Source organism: Dendronephthya gigantea, unplaced genomic scaffold (assembly GCF_004324835.1).
Source record: "Dendronephthya gigantea isolate DGI-Jeju-01 unplaced genomic scaffold, DenGig_1.0 000006F, whole genome shotgun sequence".
In the NCBI taxonomy this organism is placed as follows: domain Eukaryota; kingdom Metazoa; phylum Cnidaria; class Anthozoa; order Malacalcyonacea; family Nephtheidae; genus Dendronephthya; species Dendronephthya gigantea.
The window spans coordinates 2,957,340-2,976,828 of NW_021163016.1; the positions used below are offsets into that span (position 1 = coordinate 2,957,340).

Consider the following 19,489-nt stretch of genomic DNA (forward strand, 5'->3'; position numbering starts at 1 on the left):
AATCACATATTTTGTTGCTCGCTCGAAAACTAAAGCAATCCGGAATACGCTAATCCGCTAGACCTTACCTTCCTCATTTCCGCAACTGTAACTTCGTGACGCCCACGCGTGTCACACGAGCCATCGCCAATAACAACAAACAACATGGACGCTTCAAAATAGATCGTATTTTCTTTCAAGTTTGAAAATCGGTTCATAATTTATATTCTACTTGTCCGACAGCGTCTGTACTATGCAAGAGCCCTCTGGCCTGCCTAGTGGCTTGGAAAGGCCGAGTAACGATGGCGATCGTGCAGATAATCCGGTAAATGCATCGTCTAGTGACGATAGTATTAGCACTCATGTTGGCAGCTCAGCAGGACCTAGCGATGATGTTTCAAGTAAAACCGACTTAACAAATGATGTTTCTGGCCCACCAAAGCCCGCAAAACCAAAACGACGACCCGGAAAAGGTACTGTACAGCATTATACCGACATAAAATAGCGATGGGGGGGGGGGTAGTCGAATGACGTCAGTCACGTCACATGAATATATGGGTTTAGCTTTGGAACGAGAGAAATACGTTCAGGACTAAATCATGGGTGTTGAGTAAACTTTGATAGTGCATTCTTTATCCAGTAAATCCACTGGTAATGGAGTAATTGGGAGTTAAGAGATAAAAAGTATTTGGCATGAGACAAAAAATTACCTGTTGGACAGAATGAGGTCATCTGGTAGATGGTAAATTATCCTATCAGCTGTAAGAGGGAAATCAGTAGATGTTTCCGATAGATCCAGTAAACTAAAACATATTATTTTGTGCAAATAGCCCCAGAATTTCCAATTTACGAAAGGCGAAACTGGCTGATTCACCTCCACTATGTCAGAAAAGACATTGAAAATTGTAAAGTAAGTGATGGTGCTCTACTAAAGAACATTTCAAAGAGGAATTTACACTTTCTTAATGCTGTAAATGATATTTTGTGGTTTGAATCAATATTTCCAGGCGCTTATTGATGAACAGCTCAATGAAAGCCAAGGAATATGCGAATATGCATTGTATATACAAGGTTTGTTTTTCACAGCTAGAACATGCTTCTTAAATTGAGTAAAACTGCAAAGTCTGGTTGCAAAATATTGTAGCATGGAAGAAAAAAATAAGTCCTGTCGAAATTCCTAGATTTTATAAGCACTCTCAGCTAAACATTTTTTATACTTGCTGAGGAAATTGCTTGAGAATGGTGACTAAGTAGTAGTTGATACCTCTGTCCGGACTACCATCTTCAATTCTCGCGTCTACCTTGTCAATCCATGGCAAACGCATTATGAATCACACTTCTCATATATTTCCATCACCTTAGCGCTGCTTCTTCGTGAAGAAGGAAAGATTCAAGAATCTCTAGAGCTGTTTCAAAGGACCGTTCAAATCAACCCGAACAACGTCAATAACTTGAAGCAAGTGGCCAGATCATTGTACGTTAGATTTTGAATAGTTTGGAAACTCCGAATACTCTGTTGACACATACGAATACGGTCTAATATGAAAGCAAACCCTATAGACTCAAATTTTTCGTTCTACGTACATTCAGATTTTTGTTGGCTCGTCATAAAGCTGCTTTAGAAGTTTATCTGGAAGCATCCAAATTGAATGCCCAGGATTGGGTAGGAAATTGTTGTGCATAACTATATTCTCTTATCTTTCTATTCAGAATTTCATAATCTCTTATTCTCTCTTACAATTTGCAGGAAATATTCCACAATCAAGGTACATTAGTTTTATCCCAATATTTTCCGGAGTAATTACAGTGTTAACTAACAGTGTACCCTGCATGCAGCGATGTGCTTTAACACTGAATGTCATCATTTGATGCCGTCACTAAACATGAACGTTTCTTGTTCTCCAGGAGTGTGTTATATGTACATCAAAGATTACGACAATGTAAGTTTAGACTTCACGGAGAATTGAATTGTCAACTCTTGCACTCGCTAGATCTGGCGCTGATAGACCGTCCATATCATGAATTATTAGGCTGTTACATCTTTGAAAAGTGCCATCCAGTTGAACCGTCACGACACATCGTATGTACAGCTCGCTAAAGTTCATTTACTACAAAGAGATGTTGCCGCCGCAATTGAAGTTTACAAACAAGCTGTTGAGTTAGTATGGATTAAAAACACATATTTTCTGCTTCTTGTGCGACACGACATTTTCCACTCAATAGCCAAAAGGCAAAAACCCGACCTTTCCTCCGATTAAAACTAAGGCCGTCTCCTTCTATCCAGATATTCACCAGAAAATCCAGATTTGATGACAACACTTGGACTACTTTTTCTACAGGTTTGATATTGAATGTCCCAAGGCCAATTTCTGTTTTGTTTCGCTTGTTTTTGACACCTAATTTCTAATTTCGTCTCCAATTTTTAACAAAGTCATTTTCCCTCAGGTTGGACAAACTCAGAAAGCATTTGAACATTTGGGAAACGCATTGACATACGACCCAACATTCGCTAAGGTGGGTCAACGAGACTTTTCAAAACCTACAGTATTTTTGACAAAAGATGCAATGCAACTTAATAAGTTGAGATTGGAAATATGGGAAATAATATGGTTAACCATTTAACCATTCGAGTTGTGGCTCTCATTTCCAAAATTCAATTCAGGCAATCTTAGCTGCTGGTTCAATCATTCAACTGCACGGGGATTATGATGTGGCTTTAACCAAGTACCGTGTGGCCGCCGCTGCCACGCCAGAGTCCGCGCAACTGTGGAACAACATTGGAATGTGTTTCTTCGGAAAGAAAAAACATATTGCAGTAAGAACATGAAATGATATTCCAGTTAGGATTTGAACTCATTGTTCCTCAACTTAACCACATTGTTCTTAAACAATTACCGTATTGTTCTAAAACAATACCTTTATTGTTTTAAAACAATTCTGTTGCAAATTACAATGAAGACTAAAATATCATGTTGAACATCTAGGCAATCAGTTGTCTAAAAAGAGCTGCATATTTGGCACCGTTTGAGTGGAAAATCTTTTATAACCTTGGTCTGATTCATCTCTCCATACAACAGTACGGTTTACCTTTTTTGACATTTTTTGCTATTCTTCCAACTCTAAAGTGTCCTGATAAAAATCCCGACTACCTTTAACAAAAATAACGTATTCCTGCCATAGATATGCTTCTGCATTCCACTTCATAAGCGGAGCAATATCACTCCAGCCGAGAAATGGAGAACTGTTTATGTTGTTGGCTGGTAAGCTAAAGTTGAACTTTCGACGAGATAAGATCTAAAATATTTCGAAACTTCCCCAATATTTTTTCGCTTTTTGTTTAGTCGCCTTGACGAACTTGGACGACAAGGAAAACGCTAAAAAGGCGTACAATCAGGCAGCAACATTAGACCAGTAAGTATTGACTTTGGGAAGCTCCAAACACATATACAAACACATGTAATCCACACACACCACACACAATGTATTCGTACTTCTTCGAAGCGCATTTACATCGATATTCCTCTTGTTTATCTTGCAGAAGCAATCCAGTAATTAATTTGAACTACAGTGTCTTGTTGTACAAAATGAACGAACGGCGAAACGCTGCCAAACAGTTTGCGGTGTACGAGAAGAGATTGGAGGCGGTGAAGAAACATGGCAGAGCTGGAGAAATTGATTCACAGGTATGCTGCGTGAAATGGTGGTGTTTGCATTGGTATAAGTATACAATGGTGGGTATTGTGTGGTAAAGATATATACCATAGTATGGTGTGATCTACAATGGTGTGATAAGATATATTGTGATGGTATGGTGGAGTATACCATGGGCATGGTCGGTATTGTGTAGTGAGGATATCTACCATAATATGGTGTGTGATGGTGTGGTATACTAAACTTGCAATTTTCTTCAGGTTTACGAAACGGCCTCAAAAATTGGTCCTCTCTTACAAGTTGGGGAGAAATTTGTCTACAGAGAGTCATCGTCGGACACTTCGCTACCCGAGGCAGATTCTGGTGGCCAAGCTTTGTCTGACAGCAGCAGTAAAAGTTCCTTCGTTTGAGAAATCAGCCGAACACCCATCGACTTGAATCCTCAAGAATCATTTCTTCCGAAGTTATCGAAACGTAAAACCAGGGTGTCAACTGACCCCATTTCTTAGGACTAACTCTAATATATAAACAACCACGTGTAGGGCAAAAAGCCATGATTTTCTTACCAAGAACCGTGTTTAAAACTTAGCGGAAGTCCACGACCGAAAAAATCTGTGATATAGAAATGTTTGACTTGTGTTATTTACGTGTTAATTTATTGTATCAAATAAAAAATACGATCGGCAATGTTAAACTGTTACCTATTCATTCTCACGTCTGCCAGCAGGTGTTCAGCGGCTGATATTTCAGGGCTACTCCGTGTTGCCCCCGATATATTTGATATGATCAGAATACGAAAATGCCACTAGTTAATTGTGACACCTGCGTCGTTTTGTTAAATGGATTACAAGGAGTAGTAGTGGTCACAAGTTTCGATAGGGGACCTTTATGAGCATATTCTAGAACACCCAGACTGTCCCTGGATAAATTTCTAGAGGTAGAAAAAAAGAACGAAAGCTGCAAAATGAAAATCCGTTTTGCTTCGTTTTGCTTTTATGAAATAAATGGAATGCACCGCAAATATCTCATGAATATGAAGTATACGAGATTCCAAAGTTCTTACGGAAAAATGGATTTGATTTTGCACGGAGAATTGAGTTGTCAGTCCTGGGCAGAAAGATTATTTTCGCGGTATCACTGACGTACCTGTATGTTGCTGAGGACAAGGATATCCTCAAGCGAGGGTCGCGCGGTGGACTGGGAATCGCCGGGAGCTTGGGAACGAATCCTGCGTAACCTGGAGAAGGTCGTATGCTATAAGGGAAGGAAAAGTTCATAAGAATTTCGAAAAGTAATCGCCTTTAATATCCTCATGAATGTAAACCGTCATACGCACTGCTGAATTGCTGGAGGTAGCGATTCTTGTGGTTTCACTTCAGTCATGGTAACTTGATCACTTGGTTCTTGATGACGTTTCGACAGCAACCGAGTTTTAGCGGGTCTACTGAACAAAAATGCAAAAACGCTGATGGCTACTTGGGATTTTCACAACAAGTACTTAAGATGTGTTGTTACGAACTAGTTCAACTCAATGTACAGACTGGCCTCGTTCCCCAAAACATTTCAAGGCTTACCTAAACCTCAGCCGATATGGACGATATTGTTTCGCCTTCGGATCTTCGTACAGCGGTCTTACTTGGCCTCGTTCCCAAGCCTCTGGCACCACATTAGTTTTCCAGGTCCCAGTTCTACGATACACCGAATGATAGAGCTCGCGGTCTTCGTTATTCCCAATGATTTGGGGGAACACGAGGGGTCGTTCTGGGACAGGTAAGGCCCATTCTTCGGCAGCTTTTCGAGCTGTACTCTTGTAAATATTCGCAGTTACTTCATCTAAGAAATGCTTTGGTATTTCGACGCGCCGTCGTGGAGCCATCTGTAGAAATAGAGAGCGTGCACAATGACGTTTAAAAATCGAGTTTGAAAAGAAAGGTTTGTTGCCACAAGAATTTCCACTTAATAATAAGCTTTTGTTATAATTCCCTTCTATACTTACTTTCTCAGAATTCTCAGAATCCTCTTTCTGGAAACTATTAGTATCCGCTCTCTCGTCTTTCTGATTCCTAGAATCAGCTTCCTCGCTCTCTTCTTGCTTCGATTCACTTATATCTGCAGCTCCACAATCCTCAGAATTTTCAACGCTGACGTTCTCGTCCGCTTCGATCTCTTGATTTTCTTCCGCTTCCTCCGCTGACTGTTTACGCTGATCCGCAACGTCCGAGTATTCCGCGCCTGTCGGTCCGAAACCCAATGCGGAATGTTCGAAGTCGAGAATGCGATGCGGTGAAACGCGGAGCGCGAAATGCGGAAAACAACGTGGAACTAACTTATCTTCTGTTGACGAAACAAAACTAACGTAGTTATTAAACTTCGGGATCACCTCACGACGTCCGGGACACGTAAAACTACTTGAGTATGTTGTGTTTACGAATGCGGTATTCCTGAAGACTCCACCTGAACTTGAAGAAACCATTTCTTGTGACGTGACGAATTCTGATTGGATGATGTCATGAAATCGACGTATGCGCGTGCCGTAAAGAAATTCTATTTTTTCGCGCGCTTGATTTTGTTAGGAAAATTTTGGGTTTTTAAAGGCAATAACAAATCATTTATGATATTCAAAAGTGCACAAAAAGTTGAATCACAGGGTTGTGCAAACCTTGCTTTTGTGTTTGATTGATTTTCTAATATCAATTGCTTCATTTCATTATTACAATACTATATTTGTGTATATCGATTAATTAATGGTAATTGTTACTATGGCGGATTTAGGACCTGTTTACATGGAGCGAGTTATCCCGGCTAGGTGAGGTGAAAACTACATATAATGAAAGACTAATCAGGTTAATCCTTTGATGTCATGTGATGCGCTTTTTACCTCGCCCAGCCGGGATAACTCGCTCCATGTAAACAGGCCCTTCACCACTGATCTGATAACGCGCTATATCCAGTTCTTATTACCAGATCAGTGGTTTTGGTCAAACGGCTGTGATGAAAGCGCAAGGTAACAAAAACTATTTCTACTGCAGAGAATTATTTATGTTTTGTGCTTTCATCAGAGACCCGAAACTGACCGCCAGATCTCCCACCCCGTACAATGTGAAAAACACCGCCCAATGGGACAGTCATTAATTAATCATCAGTTCCCCTGACTCAAAACATATTGTATTTTGAGCATTTTATTCCCACTTACTACCAGTACCGGCATCATTTGTGCAGTGTTCACAGTATTCAGTGCCTCACCAAAAGTTCGTTACAACAATTCCTCGCTTGAGTCAGCTTCACCCAACCACACGGCTGAAATGACAAGGGTTTAATGGTGCTGAGGAAGGGTGAAAGCGAAATATGTTGGATAACTCATTGGGATTGGGAAGCGCGATTATTAGACTAGTCAGGCTAGTATTAGTAGAAACAGGCAGCACTCCGTCAGACTAACAGTACTGCAATGATCCACTGACATTGAGGAAGGTTGAAAGAGAAACACTGAATAAAACATTGCAAAGCAGTAAGAACTAGACTAGTCAGGCTAGTATTAGTATATACCAACAGTCAACACTCAGTCAGACGAGCAGTACTGCAATGAAATATCAAAAATATTTTACTTCAAAAATATCAAAAAAAATGAAGGATTACCTGGAATGGGCATCTGAGAATATTCCTCAGGTTGCTGCAAATGATCAACATTTGAACGCAGAAAAGTCCTCGATTCAGTCGAAGTGTAATAACTGAAAATACAAAATAAAACAGCGTTGTAACAAATGAAACTTTCACCGCGGGGGGATGCTCACTTTGGGCGGGGTTAAGTACGAGGTGACACTGGGAGGTGGGGGTTGTACAGACCCTGAATGATGACAAAACTATAATAACAATGTGAGCTGCCTCGGGTCCATGAAAGATAAATTAAACCAAGTAGTTATTAGTTACAATTACCGATTAAGATTATCTTTGCTGGACCAAATTTCATACAAGACGTACACATCAGATCCGGTGAAAGCCCGAATTGACAACCTAATAAATAGATTTATACCAAACAATTTATCAGCTGTGAAAACGTTAACGCGTTGTTCAAAAGCCACTCGACTAATATAAGGGGATTTCTCTGAATGCGTCAAACTGGGGGAAGGTAAAATGCAAGGTTAGATGTATAGCGTCATACTCAATGCAGCCTTGTGCGAGACCAGTCGCATTAATGTACGTTCTTAATGAAGCTTTGAACTCGTCTTCGCCTTCAGTGTTAACCACAAACTTGCGACGCACAATGATAACCTAAATATATTCAAGGAAAATGGTGAAGATAGCCACAAAAGTTTGCAAATTTATCATATGTTTTTAACGCGATATAGAAGCAAATATTGGAGTAACTTGGATGTCTACTCTAGGAAGAGAGATACAGTAGAGAACTGGTAGACAGGACCAACCAGCTCAAAACTAGAAGAATCATCGTCCTACACAAGTTAATTGTGGTCTAGTTCGGTTATAAATCTGCAAAACAACCCACCATTTTGTCATTCTTTGGATTAATTTCCTCCTCAACAACTCGGAATTTCACCTGTTGAATAAAAGCAAGTTGAAGTAAAATAATAATCAAGATTATCAACAACTAAATGCATGTATTCCGAGAGAAATAGAAGATACTATGAGGCTTCAAGCTTTAGAAATATGTCTGTATGTGATACTGAGACAGAGTGGCACTACAGTATGTGTGTACCTTTGATTCTAGTTTGTTGACCAAGTCAGCCAAGCGGTCAACTTGTGATGAAAGACGAGAGACTGAGTTACCTGGAAAAAAGAAATGATTACAATAAAAATAGTCTTAGAACAAGATATTTCTTAAGATATAACTGACTTTGTCCAAAGTAACATCAAATACCTTCATTGCTCATTTGCTGTTGATAATTTTCCATCTTCTTCTTAATCTTTGACTTCATTCCACTCTTTCTTTGTTCCACATATGGTGAATCAGTTCTGTGAAATATTGTGAACTTTCTCATTAGCATTTAACCTGTTTGTTCTGTTCCTAACACAATAACTTGGATTTGCATAAACACTGTTCTAGTTACCTTGTGCTTTGTTCTCCCTCCTCAATTTTATCCAAAGCTGTGTCAACATGATACTGGACCGAGCCCAGTTGGTTTACGACCTATTAGGTGAATTATAAGCAAGAACATTGCACATATGTTTTCATGAGGCTTTCTTATTAACAGATATAACAAAGATTTGTTAGCTCCTTACCTCTTGCATCAAGAATCTTCTGGTGAACTTTGCAAAGAAGCTGGCATCAGGATAACTCTGACATAAAAAAAATCGAAAATAAGTCAAATTCCTACATCAACTCCTGAAAACGCACACGTCTATCATGGGCAAGTTACCTTTGACGTCTCTAACAAAGCACTGTTAACAGCAGTGTTCATGTTTTCCAATCCAGAAAATATTGACGAAAATGGTCCTAGATGCTCCTGAAAATAGTCTGAAAAATCAAAGATCTTTAGTGATATAAAATGCCAGCATTTACATTTAAGGACAGCTGAAAAAAACAAGCCAACAAGCTAGGATAAGTGAAGGATGAGATGAACAAGGTTCAATTGCTAGGATGATTGAAGTAATTGGTAGATTTTTTACATCATATGAAGATTCATCTTATCATCTACCTACCGCAAAGTTCCTGCGTATCAATGTTTCTGAAAGAAAAATTTGTATTAAATTTAGAAGCCTGGCAAACAATATATAGATATGTTGAATCACTTACGATATGTTAGACTGATAAAGTCTGTTCTTACGCAGTATTGTGAGTGTCTATGTCATTGAACAGTTTCTCCAGATCTTTCTCTGACAGTATACCATCATTGAAGAATGTTTTAAACTCTGCCATCGACAATGCTCCATCATCTGATTCAGAAAACATCAGCAACATTTGAATATCAAAATGACTTTTTTCCACCACAAACAATTATAGTAAAACAGTAAACGAAATCAAATTTGTCCCATGCAAGGAATGGGACATGATCCTGCAAAGTAAGGTTCGTGCACCAAGGGTGTACTAGCTCTACAGGGTCTTAGATTTCTTTTTGACGGGCACTTGGAATTAGCCATGTATATTTTTAGTTTAGATTCATGGTTGAAAGCATTAGTAAAAATCTACTCTAAGGCGGGGCAAAGTCTCTTACAAATATTGCATAATGTAATTGCTACCATGATTTCCTTGTAAAATAATTGTACTGTAACAAAGGTACTGATTGTGATCATAGTAATTATTCTCATTGCTTCTAATCTGCCATACTTAAAAATCTAAGCTTCAGACAAACAATTTAGTCCAATACAGCTGCTCGAGACAACTACGTCTAAATTATTAAACACGGTTCAGCGTATCTCATCTTATGATTCGGCCAACATAGAAATTGCATCTGATGCCGAATTTAATAAAACAAATAATTGCTGAATGACCACAAGTAGCTAAACTAATAGCTATATACATACCGTTTTTATCTGCTCGTCGGAAAACCTAAAAATTAAATCAGAAATGAACTAAATCAAACATGTTGGCCTTTTAAAGTGCAAGTTAAATGGCTGCGGTAAAACTCGGCGCTTAAACAAACAAGCATAAAATTAGACACGTACGTCTTGAAATATTGTTAAGCCCTCCCTGTTTTTCACTTGTTCATTTGCCGTGCCTGTTTCTGCCATATTTTACGAGTGACTTTAGTCAAAAGAATCAACAAGTTTAAGTGTCAAGATTAGTCTTTTTTGCACGTTCTAATTTTTCCCTGAAAAAAAAGGGGAAATACCCCCCGTGGTTACTTCGATAATTTGATGTGAAGCTGTTCTTATCCCCCCCCCCTGTTAACCAATGAACATTGAACAGGACAACAGGGGGAGTTACCATTTTCCAATTTGCAATTTGATAGGCCTTTTTTGTATAACCAAGCAATAATCATATAGACATTGTGAGGTTTGATATTTTATAGTTATTCACCACCATTATATAATTAAGACATAATGAGCACTCCTACTGTAAAAGTGATTGATAAGCGATCTGTTCACCAAATTTGCTCTGGACAAGTTGTTGTTACCTTAGCCACAGCTGTAAAGGAATTAGTTGAAAACAGTTTGGATGCTGGAGCAACAAATGTTGAAGTCCGCCTTAAAAATTGGGGTTCTGATTCCTTAGAAGTTGTTGACAATGGCTCTGGGGTTTTGCCAGAGAATTTTGCAGCATTGGCCCTAAAGCACCATACCTCAAAGCTGAATGTGTTTGCCGACCTGGTTGGTGTGGAAACTTTTGGGTTTCGTGGTGAAGCTCTTAGTTCATTATGTGCATTGGGGTAAGGTTGTTGACTGTACATATCTTAACCCCTTGGTCACACTACTTATAACCAAAGAAGGTATAATTCCACTCATTTCCATTATAGCAATCTAACCATAACAACCTGCCATAAAACACAAGATATTGGAACAAGAATTGAATATGACCATGATGGTCACATAACAAAAGAACAAGCTACACCAAGGACCCATGGTACCACTGTGACCCTACAGAACCTTTTCTCGACCCTTCCTGTTCGGCACAAGGAGTTCCAACGCAACATTAAACGAGAATACACAAAAATGATGCAGGTTTTGCAAGGGTATTGTGTTATCTCAACTGGTGTGAGGATAAGTTGTTATACCATTGGTGAAAAGGGCAAGAAATCTATGGTTTTGGCAACACACGCAAACAGTGACATGAAAGGGAATATTAGTAACGTCTTTGGTCCAAAACAGGTAAGTTTTGAAGCAGCCATAGATACTGGTCAATTTACCTACAAAAGGTAGTTTCACTATAGTAATTCATGCAAATGTTGTAAAGTATATCAATATGCCTCAACTAAAATTTTCTCATCTTCTCTTTATCCACAGTTGCAAACATTACTGGAATTGAAACAGATCAACCCCACCTCAGAAGACTGTGATGAGTTGGGCTTGGATGTGGCACAACTTGAAAGCAATCCTGTGTTCATTTTGACTGGCTTTGTTTCGCGCTGTGATCACGGAGCAGGTCGGAGTGCCAATGACAGGCAATATATTTTCATTAACAAACGACCCTGCGATATGCCGAAACTTACCCGATTGGTCAATGAAGTCTACCATGCGTTTAACAGAAACCAGTACCCGTTTTTATCGATAAATATTGATTTGCGAAAAGGTAAGTTGGATCCAGTGGCTAGTTCGTTTGTTACCAGCGGGACAGGAAAACAGCTTGTTCTTTTTTTTTCTACTAGATCTAGTCGATTTAAACGTTACCCCTGACAAACGGCAAGTGTTTTTGCAGCAAGAAAAGCTTCTTTTAGCAACGATGAAGAGCTCATTGAAGGCCATGTACGATCCTGGAGGATCGAACTACGAGACGAACCAAAAACCTCTCAACCAAATCAAACTACCGTTTATGAAACGCAAAGAAAACGAAGAGAAGACAACAAATTCATTCTCCAAGTCTATCAAAGATAGGTTGTTTGCGGCGGTGAAGGTTTCCAAAAATAAAGAAATGTCTTCAATACTGAAGTTTACCACCACAGTTCCACCGTCGGCCGAAGAAAAGTTGGATAATTTTTCAGAAGTTGAAACGGAAGAGGCCGTGAGCTATACCATTACCTCAAGTGCGAAGATTCTGCCATTAAATGCTTCTGAAGGTGGTTTGTTTGGCGTAACTAGTGTTAGAGATGTACAAAAATAGATGGGAATGATTTGTTAATGGAGTCTATTGATGATGAAAAAAACAATGGACCCCTCAAAAAGATTGTTGACGCGAGTGCTTGCTCTGTTGTTGGTGATGGCCATTTTCCTCTTAATCCAAAAGAATATGATCTTCTTTCGACCTTAGTGAACAAAATGGGGAATGAAAGATCGAAAAATAACTGCGACAAGACTCACAAGAGTTCGGACACGGATGCTGATACAACGACCAGTCGAGCCTAGTACAAAACGCTGTGTGTTTATCTGAGAGCTCAGCCATCTCAAAGAACAAAGTTGGGAATCTACCTAGCGAGACGAAGGAAGAATCCAAAGATAAAGTGTTCACTGTAGAAAATAATACAAATTTTGGAGAGAGTATTAATAAAAATACAAAATGCAACATCAAAGATTTGGAATCGATACAAAAGGAAGATAACGAGTTACAAAACTTGACAAGAGATGAAAATAAGTGCGAGCCGTTGGAAGAAGAAAAACCATACGAAAATAGTGAACACGCTTGCCAAAGTTTTAACATTATGCATGAGAAATATTCGTGTGATTCGCGAGCTTTGAAACGTGGAAGAACAAGCGATATTTGCGAAGTTCAATGCAATACCAAGAAAGTGAAACTTGATCAAGAATGCGAGAATGATTTCGGGAAAAGTTCTCGAAAGAGCATCACAGTTAATTTCGATCTTCATGGATTACGTGAAAGACTCGCAGCAGAAAACGGGCGCGAAAAACAAGCTTTTTTGGAACTGAAAAAATAAAACGCGTTCACGAACGTTTCGAGCAACCATTGCGCCCGAGAGCAACCAGAAAGCCGAGGAGGAACTTCAGAAGCACATCACGAAAGAAATGTTCAGTAAGATGGAAATTATCGGCCAGTTTAACCAAGGTTTTCTCATAACGAAACTTGAGGAAGATCTTTTCATCATCGACCAGCACGCTTCGGACGAGAAATACAACTTTGAAGAACAACAGAAGAATACTGTTTTGAAATCTCAACGACTGATTTGTCCTCGGTCTCTTGAGCTAACGGCGGTAAACGAAAGCATTTTGATGGAAAATTTAGAGGTTTTTCGAAAGAATGGTTTTGATTTTGAGATCAATGAGGATGCTCCTATCTCGGAAAGGGTTAAACTTGCATCGTTGCCCGTTAGTCGGAACTGGAGTTTTGGGAAATCGGATATCGACGAATTGATATTTTTGCTAAGCGATAGTCCTGGAGTGAATTACAGGCCTTCGAATATACGAAAGATGTTTGCGAGCAGAGCATGTAGAATGTCCGTCATGGTTGGTACAGCCTTAAATGATGGTCAGATGAGAAGAATTGTTGGTCATATGGGTGAGATGGACCACCCTTGGAACTGCCCTCATGGGAGACCCACAATGAGGCATTTAATCAACTTGAACATGATTAGAAAGTAGATATAGTTAGCAAGATATGCAAGGTTTAGTTTATATTGCTCTAGCGCACATTTCACCAAAAAAAGGGGGAGGGGAAATGAAGTTAATAACAAACACAGAAAAAAACTCGTATTTGGTTGAAAAACACTTTTCCACATACGCAAAAGATTCGTCCTCTTTGTGAAGAAACACCATAGAGTATTGTGGCTATATACAAATTGAGTCGCAAACACCTTCTCTTGAACACAATATTAAAATATATATCTGTTTTGTTAGTATTATAGATCTGACCGAACACCAAATCCTGGTCCCTTAGGCTCTTCCGTTAAACTCGTTAATCCAGATTTAGGTTCAGATGCAAAACGACCACTTCTAAAAGGAGAATATTTTACCTATGTCAAATATTGGTTTGTCCAGTGATTGATTAGGATAAAGAGATGAAAGTGAGAATTGAAAATATCTTGTGTTTAGTATCTTTCACTGGTACATGTCCAGGTAATGGGTCGATAAGCTCAGGAAAGTATAATGACATCCATTACTGTTAAATGTAGGTTATAAAAGACTCCCCAAACCTTGGTCCAGCCTTTGGTACTTTGCCATTTTTCAAATCATCAATAATCTCCTCAGTGTCTTTTAAACTAAGGTCCTCCTAAATAAAAATAATAAAAAACATTGGAAACATATCTGTGACAGTAAACAAGTCGTATATACAAGTCAACCCTTAAAGATTCACTGAAAACCAGGTTTGTATATTATTCTTCATGAAAATGCATCTCTTATTCAAAGCTAGTGACTTACATAATAATCATCTCCAATCTGCATCATGGGTGCGTTAACACAAGCTCCAAGGCATTCGGCTGATAACAATGTAAACATTCCATCCTCGGTGGTTTCACCAACATTTATACCTGAACCAACAGAAATACTTAAGCAATACACAAGTGATTTCAAGCAGAAACAAGAACATTTTGTCAATGTTTTGCTGTGAAGTAACTACCCAGTTTTTTTACCAACAGAACTAGTTGAGCAATACATAAACATTATTATACCAACCCAGTTTCTCCTGCAGTAATTCCATGTGTTCCTCGGCACCACACAACATACATGGTGTTGTCGTACACACCTGGATGACGTGCTTACCAACAGGTTTCCTATTTTGACGAAATCACAAAAAGTGGTATTTAGCTGGTGTAAGATGGTTTACTGGGTCCGTAAATAAGATTCTAAGTGGATAATGTTGGATCAAATACCAGTACCTGTGAAACATAGTATAAAATGTTGCTACTTCATAAACTCTCATTCTTGGCATTTCCAAGAAATCTGCCACATAGTTCATCACAGACAGAGGCACCCAACCTGTTAACAGCAAAAATGTGTGATGAATGCTTTATAACATGGGCTAAAATGATGATCATATTATAATTTCCTACCATGTTGCCTTTGAGCTAGATCTAACAAAGGTATAACTGCAGCAGCTTTGTGCCCAATTGGATAATTAGCGATGATTGCTTCTGCTCTCTAATGATCAGAATTGAACAGATAAGCCTAATTATCTGCAATGATTGACTATCAATAACAATTAGAATTAAATAGACAGGCTTGATCATTTGCATTGATTATCATCAATAATGATCAGAATTAGATGGGCCTGACTATCTGCAATGATCATCATCAATAAAGATTAAATTCTTAGTAAAACCAAACCTTTATATTTTCTTTGGTGAACTCAAAAGGAATATCCTTGTTATTTTCTGGTGTATCTCGATGCTAAAGTCATTAGTAAACTTATTTCAGGATATATACAATGTATGATAAATAACGAATTCAAAATGTAATCTAAAAAATCCAGTATTTACCACAAACAATTGACCAGCAGGCGAAGCAGGACTTCGGTGCAAACATCTCACGTTTTGAGGTACCTGGGAATTGAATCATATATTTTGCATTGATTTCGCGCAAAACTCCACGCAATAAAAATTCACACAAGAAGAATACATCATGTACAACAAATATTTGCTTACCGATCGACAAAGGAGTGGTAAAAATGATGTTTTTGACAGCAATTTTCGCAAAGACATTTTGAATTTATTTTGTGATTTTTTATTTTTCAGTTGCTTGTCGTCTCGTATTTCTCTGCGTCTTTTCGCCGTGCTTCATGTTAGCTCGATATTTTATATAACGATTAGGATTAGCCAGGTTTGGATTAGGAAAGGATTAGAACTCGATTATCTTCTTGTGTTTACAAATTTTCAGCGCGAAAGAAATCGACAACAATAAACAAAGAAAAACATTTTATTGTAGCTGTTTTTTTACACCAAAATCAACATGGTTATGTACGAAATTCATTCGCATCCTGTTTTGCAAAAGTACAAGACGCATATCTGCAGCAGAGCGAGTGTTTTTCAACTTTTTATTGCCATCTTTACCATAATTTTTCCACTTCTTGTTGCCTATGCATCGCAAGGTATTGATTATGTTTTCGTATATTTTTATTTCTTCACGATTTTCTGACGGTTGGAGAAGCTACAAAAGCCCTGGCAAGAGCTGTGCTGTTGTGACAGAAGTTTTAAAACTACGTACTTTTTTGTACAACTCCAGATCTTGTGGAAATTTGAGATTAAACTGATGTTTCTCGACGCTTTTTCGTGTAGGATTTTGGTTGAAAGAAGCATCTTATAAAGAACAACCTGAGGTCCACTTCAAGCATCAGTTTGTTGTCCTACTGCAGGGAATAACTTCAGATTCATACGTTGCTTACAGCAACTATCAGAATTTCAATAATCTTGTGAATGACAAACTTCGTATCCCTGTTGTCAAGGTAAATCCTTACCCCTGTAGCTGAACCGAGATCAAAATACTGGAGTGTGCATATTTGTGTGCATTGCAAGTTAGTCAGTGGATAAAAAAACCTTGAAATTTCCCTCTTCAAATCTTTCTAGTCTTATGAAGAGGATACAAATCGTGATGGCAAGAAAGATGTTCTGCATTTCACACTAGAAATGCCATTGAACAGTAAAGAAAGCATTTACACAGCTCAACTGTTGTTAATATTTGAGTATAAACTGCAGGTTGGTCTCATTACCTACAATAACAATGCATCTTCCCCACGTCATAAGGGAGTGAAGTAATTAGAATCACCTTCATTATCATTATTCATCCTTTATTTGTACCTCTGGATCCACTCTCCTTGAGCAAAATCTGAAGACCATCCCACCTCAAAATACTTTGTCAGTGAATAACATTTCAACATATTCTCTTTCAAAAGCGGTTTTCAACATTGCTTATGGAAAGTATGGCGTTCATTCATCAAACCTCAGGCATTCCAGGCGCACAATTTATCACAACTGGAGAACTAAGGCTGAAACAGAAATACCTTCTTCGCCACAGCGGCAGAACAACAACGTACAATGTTTGTACCTTTGCGTTGGATCCTTCATTCAATTTTTCTTAATGTCAAATTTTAATAGAATCTTTAATTGTTTCTTTGTACTAATTGATAGACACCGGTTATTGATAGCAAAAGTGCATTTGCTGAAGCATACAATTTTGTTAATATCTTCGACAAGTACTTCAAAAGAAATGGTAATCTCTTCTTTTAAAAACAGCCTCTTCTTTATTAATGTCCCTCCCTAATTGCCCCACCTCTCAGAGCAGCCCCTTTCTCTAATGATTCCTGCTCTCTAATAAGTTTCTCTCTAAATAGTCTCTCTTTAACAAGTTCTCCTTCTATTAAATTACTCTCTATAATTATTCCTCCCCTTTATATGTTCCTCTCTCCAATTAGTCTTTTTCTCTAGTTAGTCCCACTCCAGTTATTTCTCCCTCTGACCCCCTCTCTGTAATAAATCTCCCTCTAATAAATCCCTCTCTAATAAATCCCTCTCTCTAATATCCCCTCACTCTAATAAATCTCTCTCTCTCTAATACATCCCTCCCCCTAAAAACACCTTATTCTCTAATCCTTTCCTTGCAGTGACAACAGAATATGTAAGTGCCTACCCAATCTGGAAGTCTGGACGTAATACTGAAGCTCCGTTCAGACTCAAAGCGACAATATATTATCCTGAAGAGAGAATATTGTATCCTTGTTCTAGAGAGTTAAAAACTACCCACCCACTCTTATAATATATCTACTCACCATATCTGACCAGTTGTGCAATCTAATTGGCTGAGCTGCTCATGGTATATCATAATATCAACCCATATACATGCAGTGAGCAATGAAAACAGCCAGTAATACAGCTCATGTTTGACTCCAGCTCTGGAAATGAAAGGTTTGCTCTCGGTCAAATTTATCCGGTCAAATTTATCCGGTCAAATTTATCCGATCAGTAACGTAGTAACGTAAGGGAGCGTTATTCTTGACCGTTAAAAGAATCACTGAAGTAAATTTTATTCCTTGACTGGACTTCAGTTATCGTCCAGGATTTTGGCAGCTCATCAAATATGCTTGGATCCAGTACTTGGCCGTGCTCGTCATATTTCTAGCCCTCTTTTCAAGAATTAAAAGATTCGTCTTTGAAAATCAAATCGTCATGACCGTCCCTCAAAAACTTAAAACGGAACATTTGGAGTGAAATGGTGGAAAGACAACATGAAAGGTTGTCACGTATTGCACGATCTTCTGACAGGACAGTCGGGATGATAAGACGATCAAATGGTCGGGTGGATCGAACTCTCACATGAGATTACAGGAATTCATTCACGAAAAATTCTTGGAATTTACAATATTTTATCTAGTGTTTGAAAATTTCCGTATATGAACACGAGTTCTATTTATTATATATATGAACAACAGTTGTATTTTAATGTATACAGTAGCTAGCTAAGCTAACTTGTTTAAACCCGTGTATATTGAAAAGTTTCATTAAACAAGGAAACCTATACCGTGGTTCTATCAGTTCTGAACTGTTCTTCCTAGAGGTCCAGTAAGAATCATCTCTTATTGATCCAATGTTACTACAGGAGGAAACCTAAACTAAACTAACTTTATTTATACTGGATAGCTCTATCAGTTCTGAACTGTTCTTCCTAGAGGTCCAGTAAGGATCATCTCTTATTGATCCAATGTTACTACAGGAGAAAACCTAAACTAAACGAACTGTATTTATACTGGATAGCTCTATCAGTTCTAAACTGTTCTTCCTAAAGGTCCAGTAAGGATCATCTCTTATTGATCCAGTGTTACTACAGGAGGAAACCTAAACTAAACTAACTTTATTTATACTGGATAGCTCTATCAGTTCTAAACTGTTCTTCCTAAAGGTCCAGTAAGGATCATCTCTTATTGATCCAGTGTTACTACAGGAGGAAACCTAAACTAAACTAACTTTATTTATACTGGATACCTCTATCAGTTCTAAACTGTTCTTCCTAGAGGTCCAGTAAGGATCATCTCTTATTGATCCAATGTTACTACAGGAGAAAACCTAAACTAAACGAACTGTATTTATACTGGATAGCTCTATCAGTTCTAAACTGTTCTTCCTAAAGGTCCAGTAAGGATCATCTCTTATTGATCCAGTGTTACTACAGGAGGAAACCTAAACTAAACTAACTTTATTTATACTGGATAGCTCTATCAGTTCTAAACTGTTCTTCCTAAAGGTCCAGTAAGGATCATCTCTTATTGATCCAGTGTTACTACAGGAGGAAACCTAAACTAAACTAACTTTATTTATACTGGATACCTCTATCAGTTCTGAACTGTTCTTCCTAGAGGTCCAGTAAGGATCATCTCTTA

The 19,489-nt window shown here is 38.3% G+C and overlaps 6 protein-coding genes across 8 annotated transcripts; 3 read left to right on the forward strand and 3 right to left on the reverse strand.

Moving 5' to 3' along the window:
* The first annotated feature begins 132 nt into the window (after positions 1–132).
* LOC114516461 (Bardet-Biedl syndrome 4 protein-like) lies at positions 133–4,291 on the forward strand. Its single transcript, XM_028535947.1, has 16 exons — positions 133–452; positions 810–889; positions 987–1,050; positions 1,342–1,453; positions 1,570–1,642; positions 1,727–1,745; positions 1,885–1,919; positions 2,010–2,137; positions 2,264–2,318; positions 2,425–2,493; positions 2,642–2,794; positions 2,964–3,055; positions 3,160–3,239; positions 3,321–3,390; positions 3,518–3,662; positions 3,891–4,291. Exons 1-16 carry the CDS (start codon positions 233–235, stop codon positions 4,038–4,040), a joined length of 1,545 nt encoding a protein of 514 aa, XP_028391748.1. The 5' UTR covers positions 133–232; the 3' UTR covers positions 4,041–4,291.
* Positions 4,290–6,481, reverse strand: LOC114516462. Of its 3 annotated transcripts, none has more exons than XM_028535949.1 (5): positions 5,627–6,481; positions 5,205–5,506; positions 4,967–5,071; positions 4,777–4,884; positions 4,290–4,561 (listed from the first exon to the last, which is right to left on the reverse strand). In XM_028535949.1, the coding sequence occupies exons 1-5, from the start codon at positions 6,101–6,103 to the stop codon at positions 4,417–4,419; spliced, it is 1,137 nt and encodes a 378-aa protein (XP_028391750.1). In that variant the 5' UTR covers positions 6,104–6,481; the 3' UTR covers positions 4,290–4,416. The 3 variants fall into 3 exon arrangements, with proteins under 3 accessions (XP_028391750.1, XP_028391749.1, XP_028391751.1); XM_028535948.1 differs by having other exon boundaries at positions 4,291–4,561; positions 4,967–5,074; XM_028535950.1 differs by having other exon boundaries at positions 4,292–4,561; positions 4,967–5,074; positions 5,205–5,508; positions 5,638–6,481.
* LOC114516463 (N-terminal EF-hand calcium-binding protein 1-like) lies at positions 6,477–10,395 on the reverse strand. Its single transcript, XM_028535952.1, has 14 exons — positions 10,246–10,395; positions 10,105–10,129; positions 9,408–9,516; positions 9,283–9,308; positions 9,000–9,097; positions 8,863–8,919; positions 8,691–8,770; positions 8,501–8,595; positions 8,339–8,409; positions 8,129–8,179; positions 7,787–7,896; positions 7,561–7,638; positions 7,264–7,355; positions 6,477–6,927 (listed from the first exon to the last, which is right to left on the reverse strand). The coding sequence occupies exons 1-14, from the start codon at positions 10,309–10,311 to the stop codon at positions 6,884–6,886; spliced, it is 1,002 nt and encodes a 333-aa protein (XP_028391753.1). The 5' UTR covers positions 10,312–10,395; the 3' UTR covers positions 6,477–6,883.
* A 143-nt stretch (positions 10,396–10,538) lies between these two features.
* Positions 10,539–13,881, forward strand: LOC114516610 (mismatch repair endonuclease PMS2-like). Its single transcript, XM_028536137.1, has 6 exons — positions 10,539–10,949; positions 11,037–11,388; positions 11,524–11,809; positions 11,886–12,329; positions 12,613–13,044; positions 13,109–13,881. Exons 1-6 carry the CDS (start codon positions 10,624–10,626, stop codon positions 13,765–13,767), a joined length of 2,499 nt encoding a protein of 832 aa, XP_028391938.1. The 5' UTR covers positions 10,539–10,623; the 3' UTR covers positions 13,768–13,881.
* A 121-nt stretch (positions 13,882–14,002) lies between these two features.
* On the reverse strand, positions 14,003–15,861 carry LOC114516464 (NADH dehydrogenase [ubiquinone] flavoprotein 2, mitochondrial-like). Its single transcript, XM_028535953.1, has 9 exons — positions 15,768–15,861; positions 15,603–15,665; positions 15,451–15,513; positions 15,177–15,264; positions 15,003–15,102; positions 14,800–14,897; positions 14,545–14,654; positions 14,319–14,395; positions 14,003–14,118 (listed from the first exon to the last, which is right to left on the reverse strand). Exons 1-9 carry the CDS (start codon positions 15,822–15,824, stop codon positions 14,025–14,027), a joined length of 750 nt encoding a protein of 249 aa, XP_028391754.1. The 5' UTR covers positions 15,825–15,861; the 3' UTR covers positions 14,003–14,024.
* A 127-nt stretch (positions 15,862–15,988) lies between these two features.
* LOC114516705 (transmembrane protein 231-like) lies at positions 15,989–18,590 on the forward strand. Its single transcript, XM_028536255.1, has 7 exons — positions 15,989–16,210; positions 16,398–16,564; positions 16,686–16,814; positions 17,012–17,155; positions 17,247–17,328; positions 17,720–17,825; positions 18,161–18,590. The coding sequence occupies exons 1-7, from the start codon at positions 16,072–16,074 to the stop codon at positions 18,321–18,323; spliced, it is 930 nt and encodes a 309-aa protein (XP_028392056.1). The 5' UTR covers positions 15,989–16,071; the 3' UTR covers positions 18,324–18,590.
* Positions 18,591–19,489: the final 899 nt, after the last annotated feature.

Excerpts from the sequence above, each read along its gene's own strand:
- LOC114516461 (XM_028535947.1), top strand. The coding sequence starts at position 233 with ATGCAAGAGCCCTCTGGCCTGCCTAGTGGCTTGGAAAGGCCGAGTAAC. Across the intron at positions 453-809 it reads AAAACGACGACCCGGAAAAG|CCCCAGAATTTCCAATTTAC; the intron begins GTACTGTACAGC and ends TTGTGCAAATAG. Across the intron at positions 3,240-3,320 it reads ACTGTTTATGTTGTTGGCTG|TCGCCTTGACGAACTTGGAC; the intron begins GTAAGCTAAAGT and ends CTTTTTGTTTAG.
- LOC114516464 (XM_028535953.1), bottom strand. The coding sequence starts at position 15,824 with ATGTCTTTGCGAAAATTGCTGTCAAAAACATCATTTTTACCACTCCTT. Across the intron at positions 15,514-15,602 it reads CTGCTGGTCAATTGTTTGTG|CATCGAGATACACCAGAAAA; the intron begins GTAAATACTGGA and ends TAATGACTTTAG. Across the intron at positions 15,265-15,450 it reads TCACCAAAGAAAATATAAAG|AGAGCAGAAGCAATCATCGC; the intron begins GTTTGGTTTTAC and ends TCTGATCATTAG.
- LOC114516705 (XM_028536255.1), top strand. The coding sequence starts at position 16,072 with ATGGTTATGTACGAAATTCATTCGCATCCTGTTTTGCAAAAGTACAAG. Across the intron at positions 17,156-17,246 it reads GCAGAACAACAACGTACAAT|ACACCGGTTATTGATAGCAA; the intron begins GTTTGTACCTTT and ends ACTAATTGATAG. Across the intron at positions 17,329-17,719 it reads CAAGTACTTCAAAAGAAATG|TGACAACAGAATATGTAAGT; the intron begins GTAATCTCTTCT and ends CTTTCCTTGCAG.
- LOC114516462 (XM_028535948.1), bottom strand. The coding sequence starts at position 6,103 with ATGGTTTCTTCAAGTTCAGGTGGAGTCTTCAGGAATACCGCATTCGTA. Across the intron at positions 5,075-5,204 it reads CCATATCGGCTGAGGTTTAG|TAGACCCGCTAAAACTCGGT; the intron begins GTAAGCCTTGAA and ends ATTTTTGTTCAG. Across the intron at positions 4,562-4,776 it reads TTGTCCTCAGCAACATACAG|AAATTTATCCAGGGACAGTC; the intron begins GTACGTCAGTGA and ends TTCTACCTCTAG.
- LOC114516463 (XM_028535952.1), bottom strand. The coding sequence starts at position 10,311 with ATGGCAGAAACAGGCACGGCAAATGAACAAGTGAAAAACAGGGAGGGC. Across the intron at positions 9,517-10,104 it reads CCGACGAGCAGATAAAAACG|ATGATGGAGCATTGTCGATG; the intron begins GTATGTATATAG and ends TTTCTGAATCAG. Across the intron at positions 8,771-8,862 it reads GAAGATTCTTGATGCAAGAG|GTCGTAAACCAACTGGGCTC; the intron begins GTAAGGAGCTAA and ends TTCACCTAATAG.
- LOC114516610 (XM_028536137.1), top strand. The coding sequence starts at position 10,624 with ATGAGCACTCCTACTGTAAAAGTGATTGATAAGCGATCTGTTCACCAA. Across the intron at positions 10,950-11,036 it reads AGTTCATTATGTGCATTGGG|CAATCTAACCATAACAACCT; the intron begins GTAAGGTTGTTG and ends TTTCCATTATAG. Across the intron at positions 11,389-11,523 it reads ACGTCTTTGGTCCAAAACAG|TTGCAAACATTACTGGAATT; the intron begins GTAAGTTTTGAA and ends CTTTATCCACAG.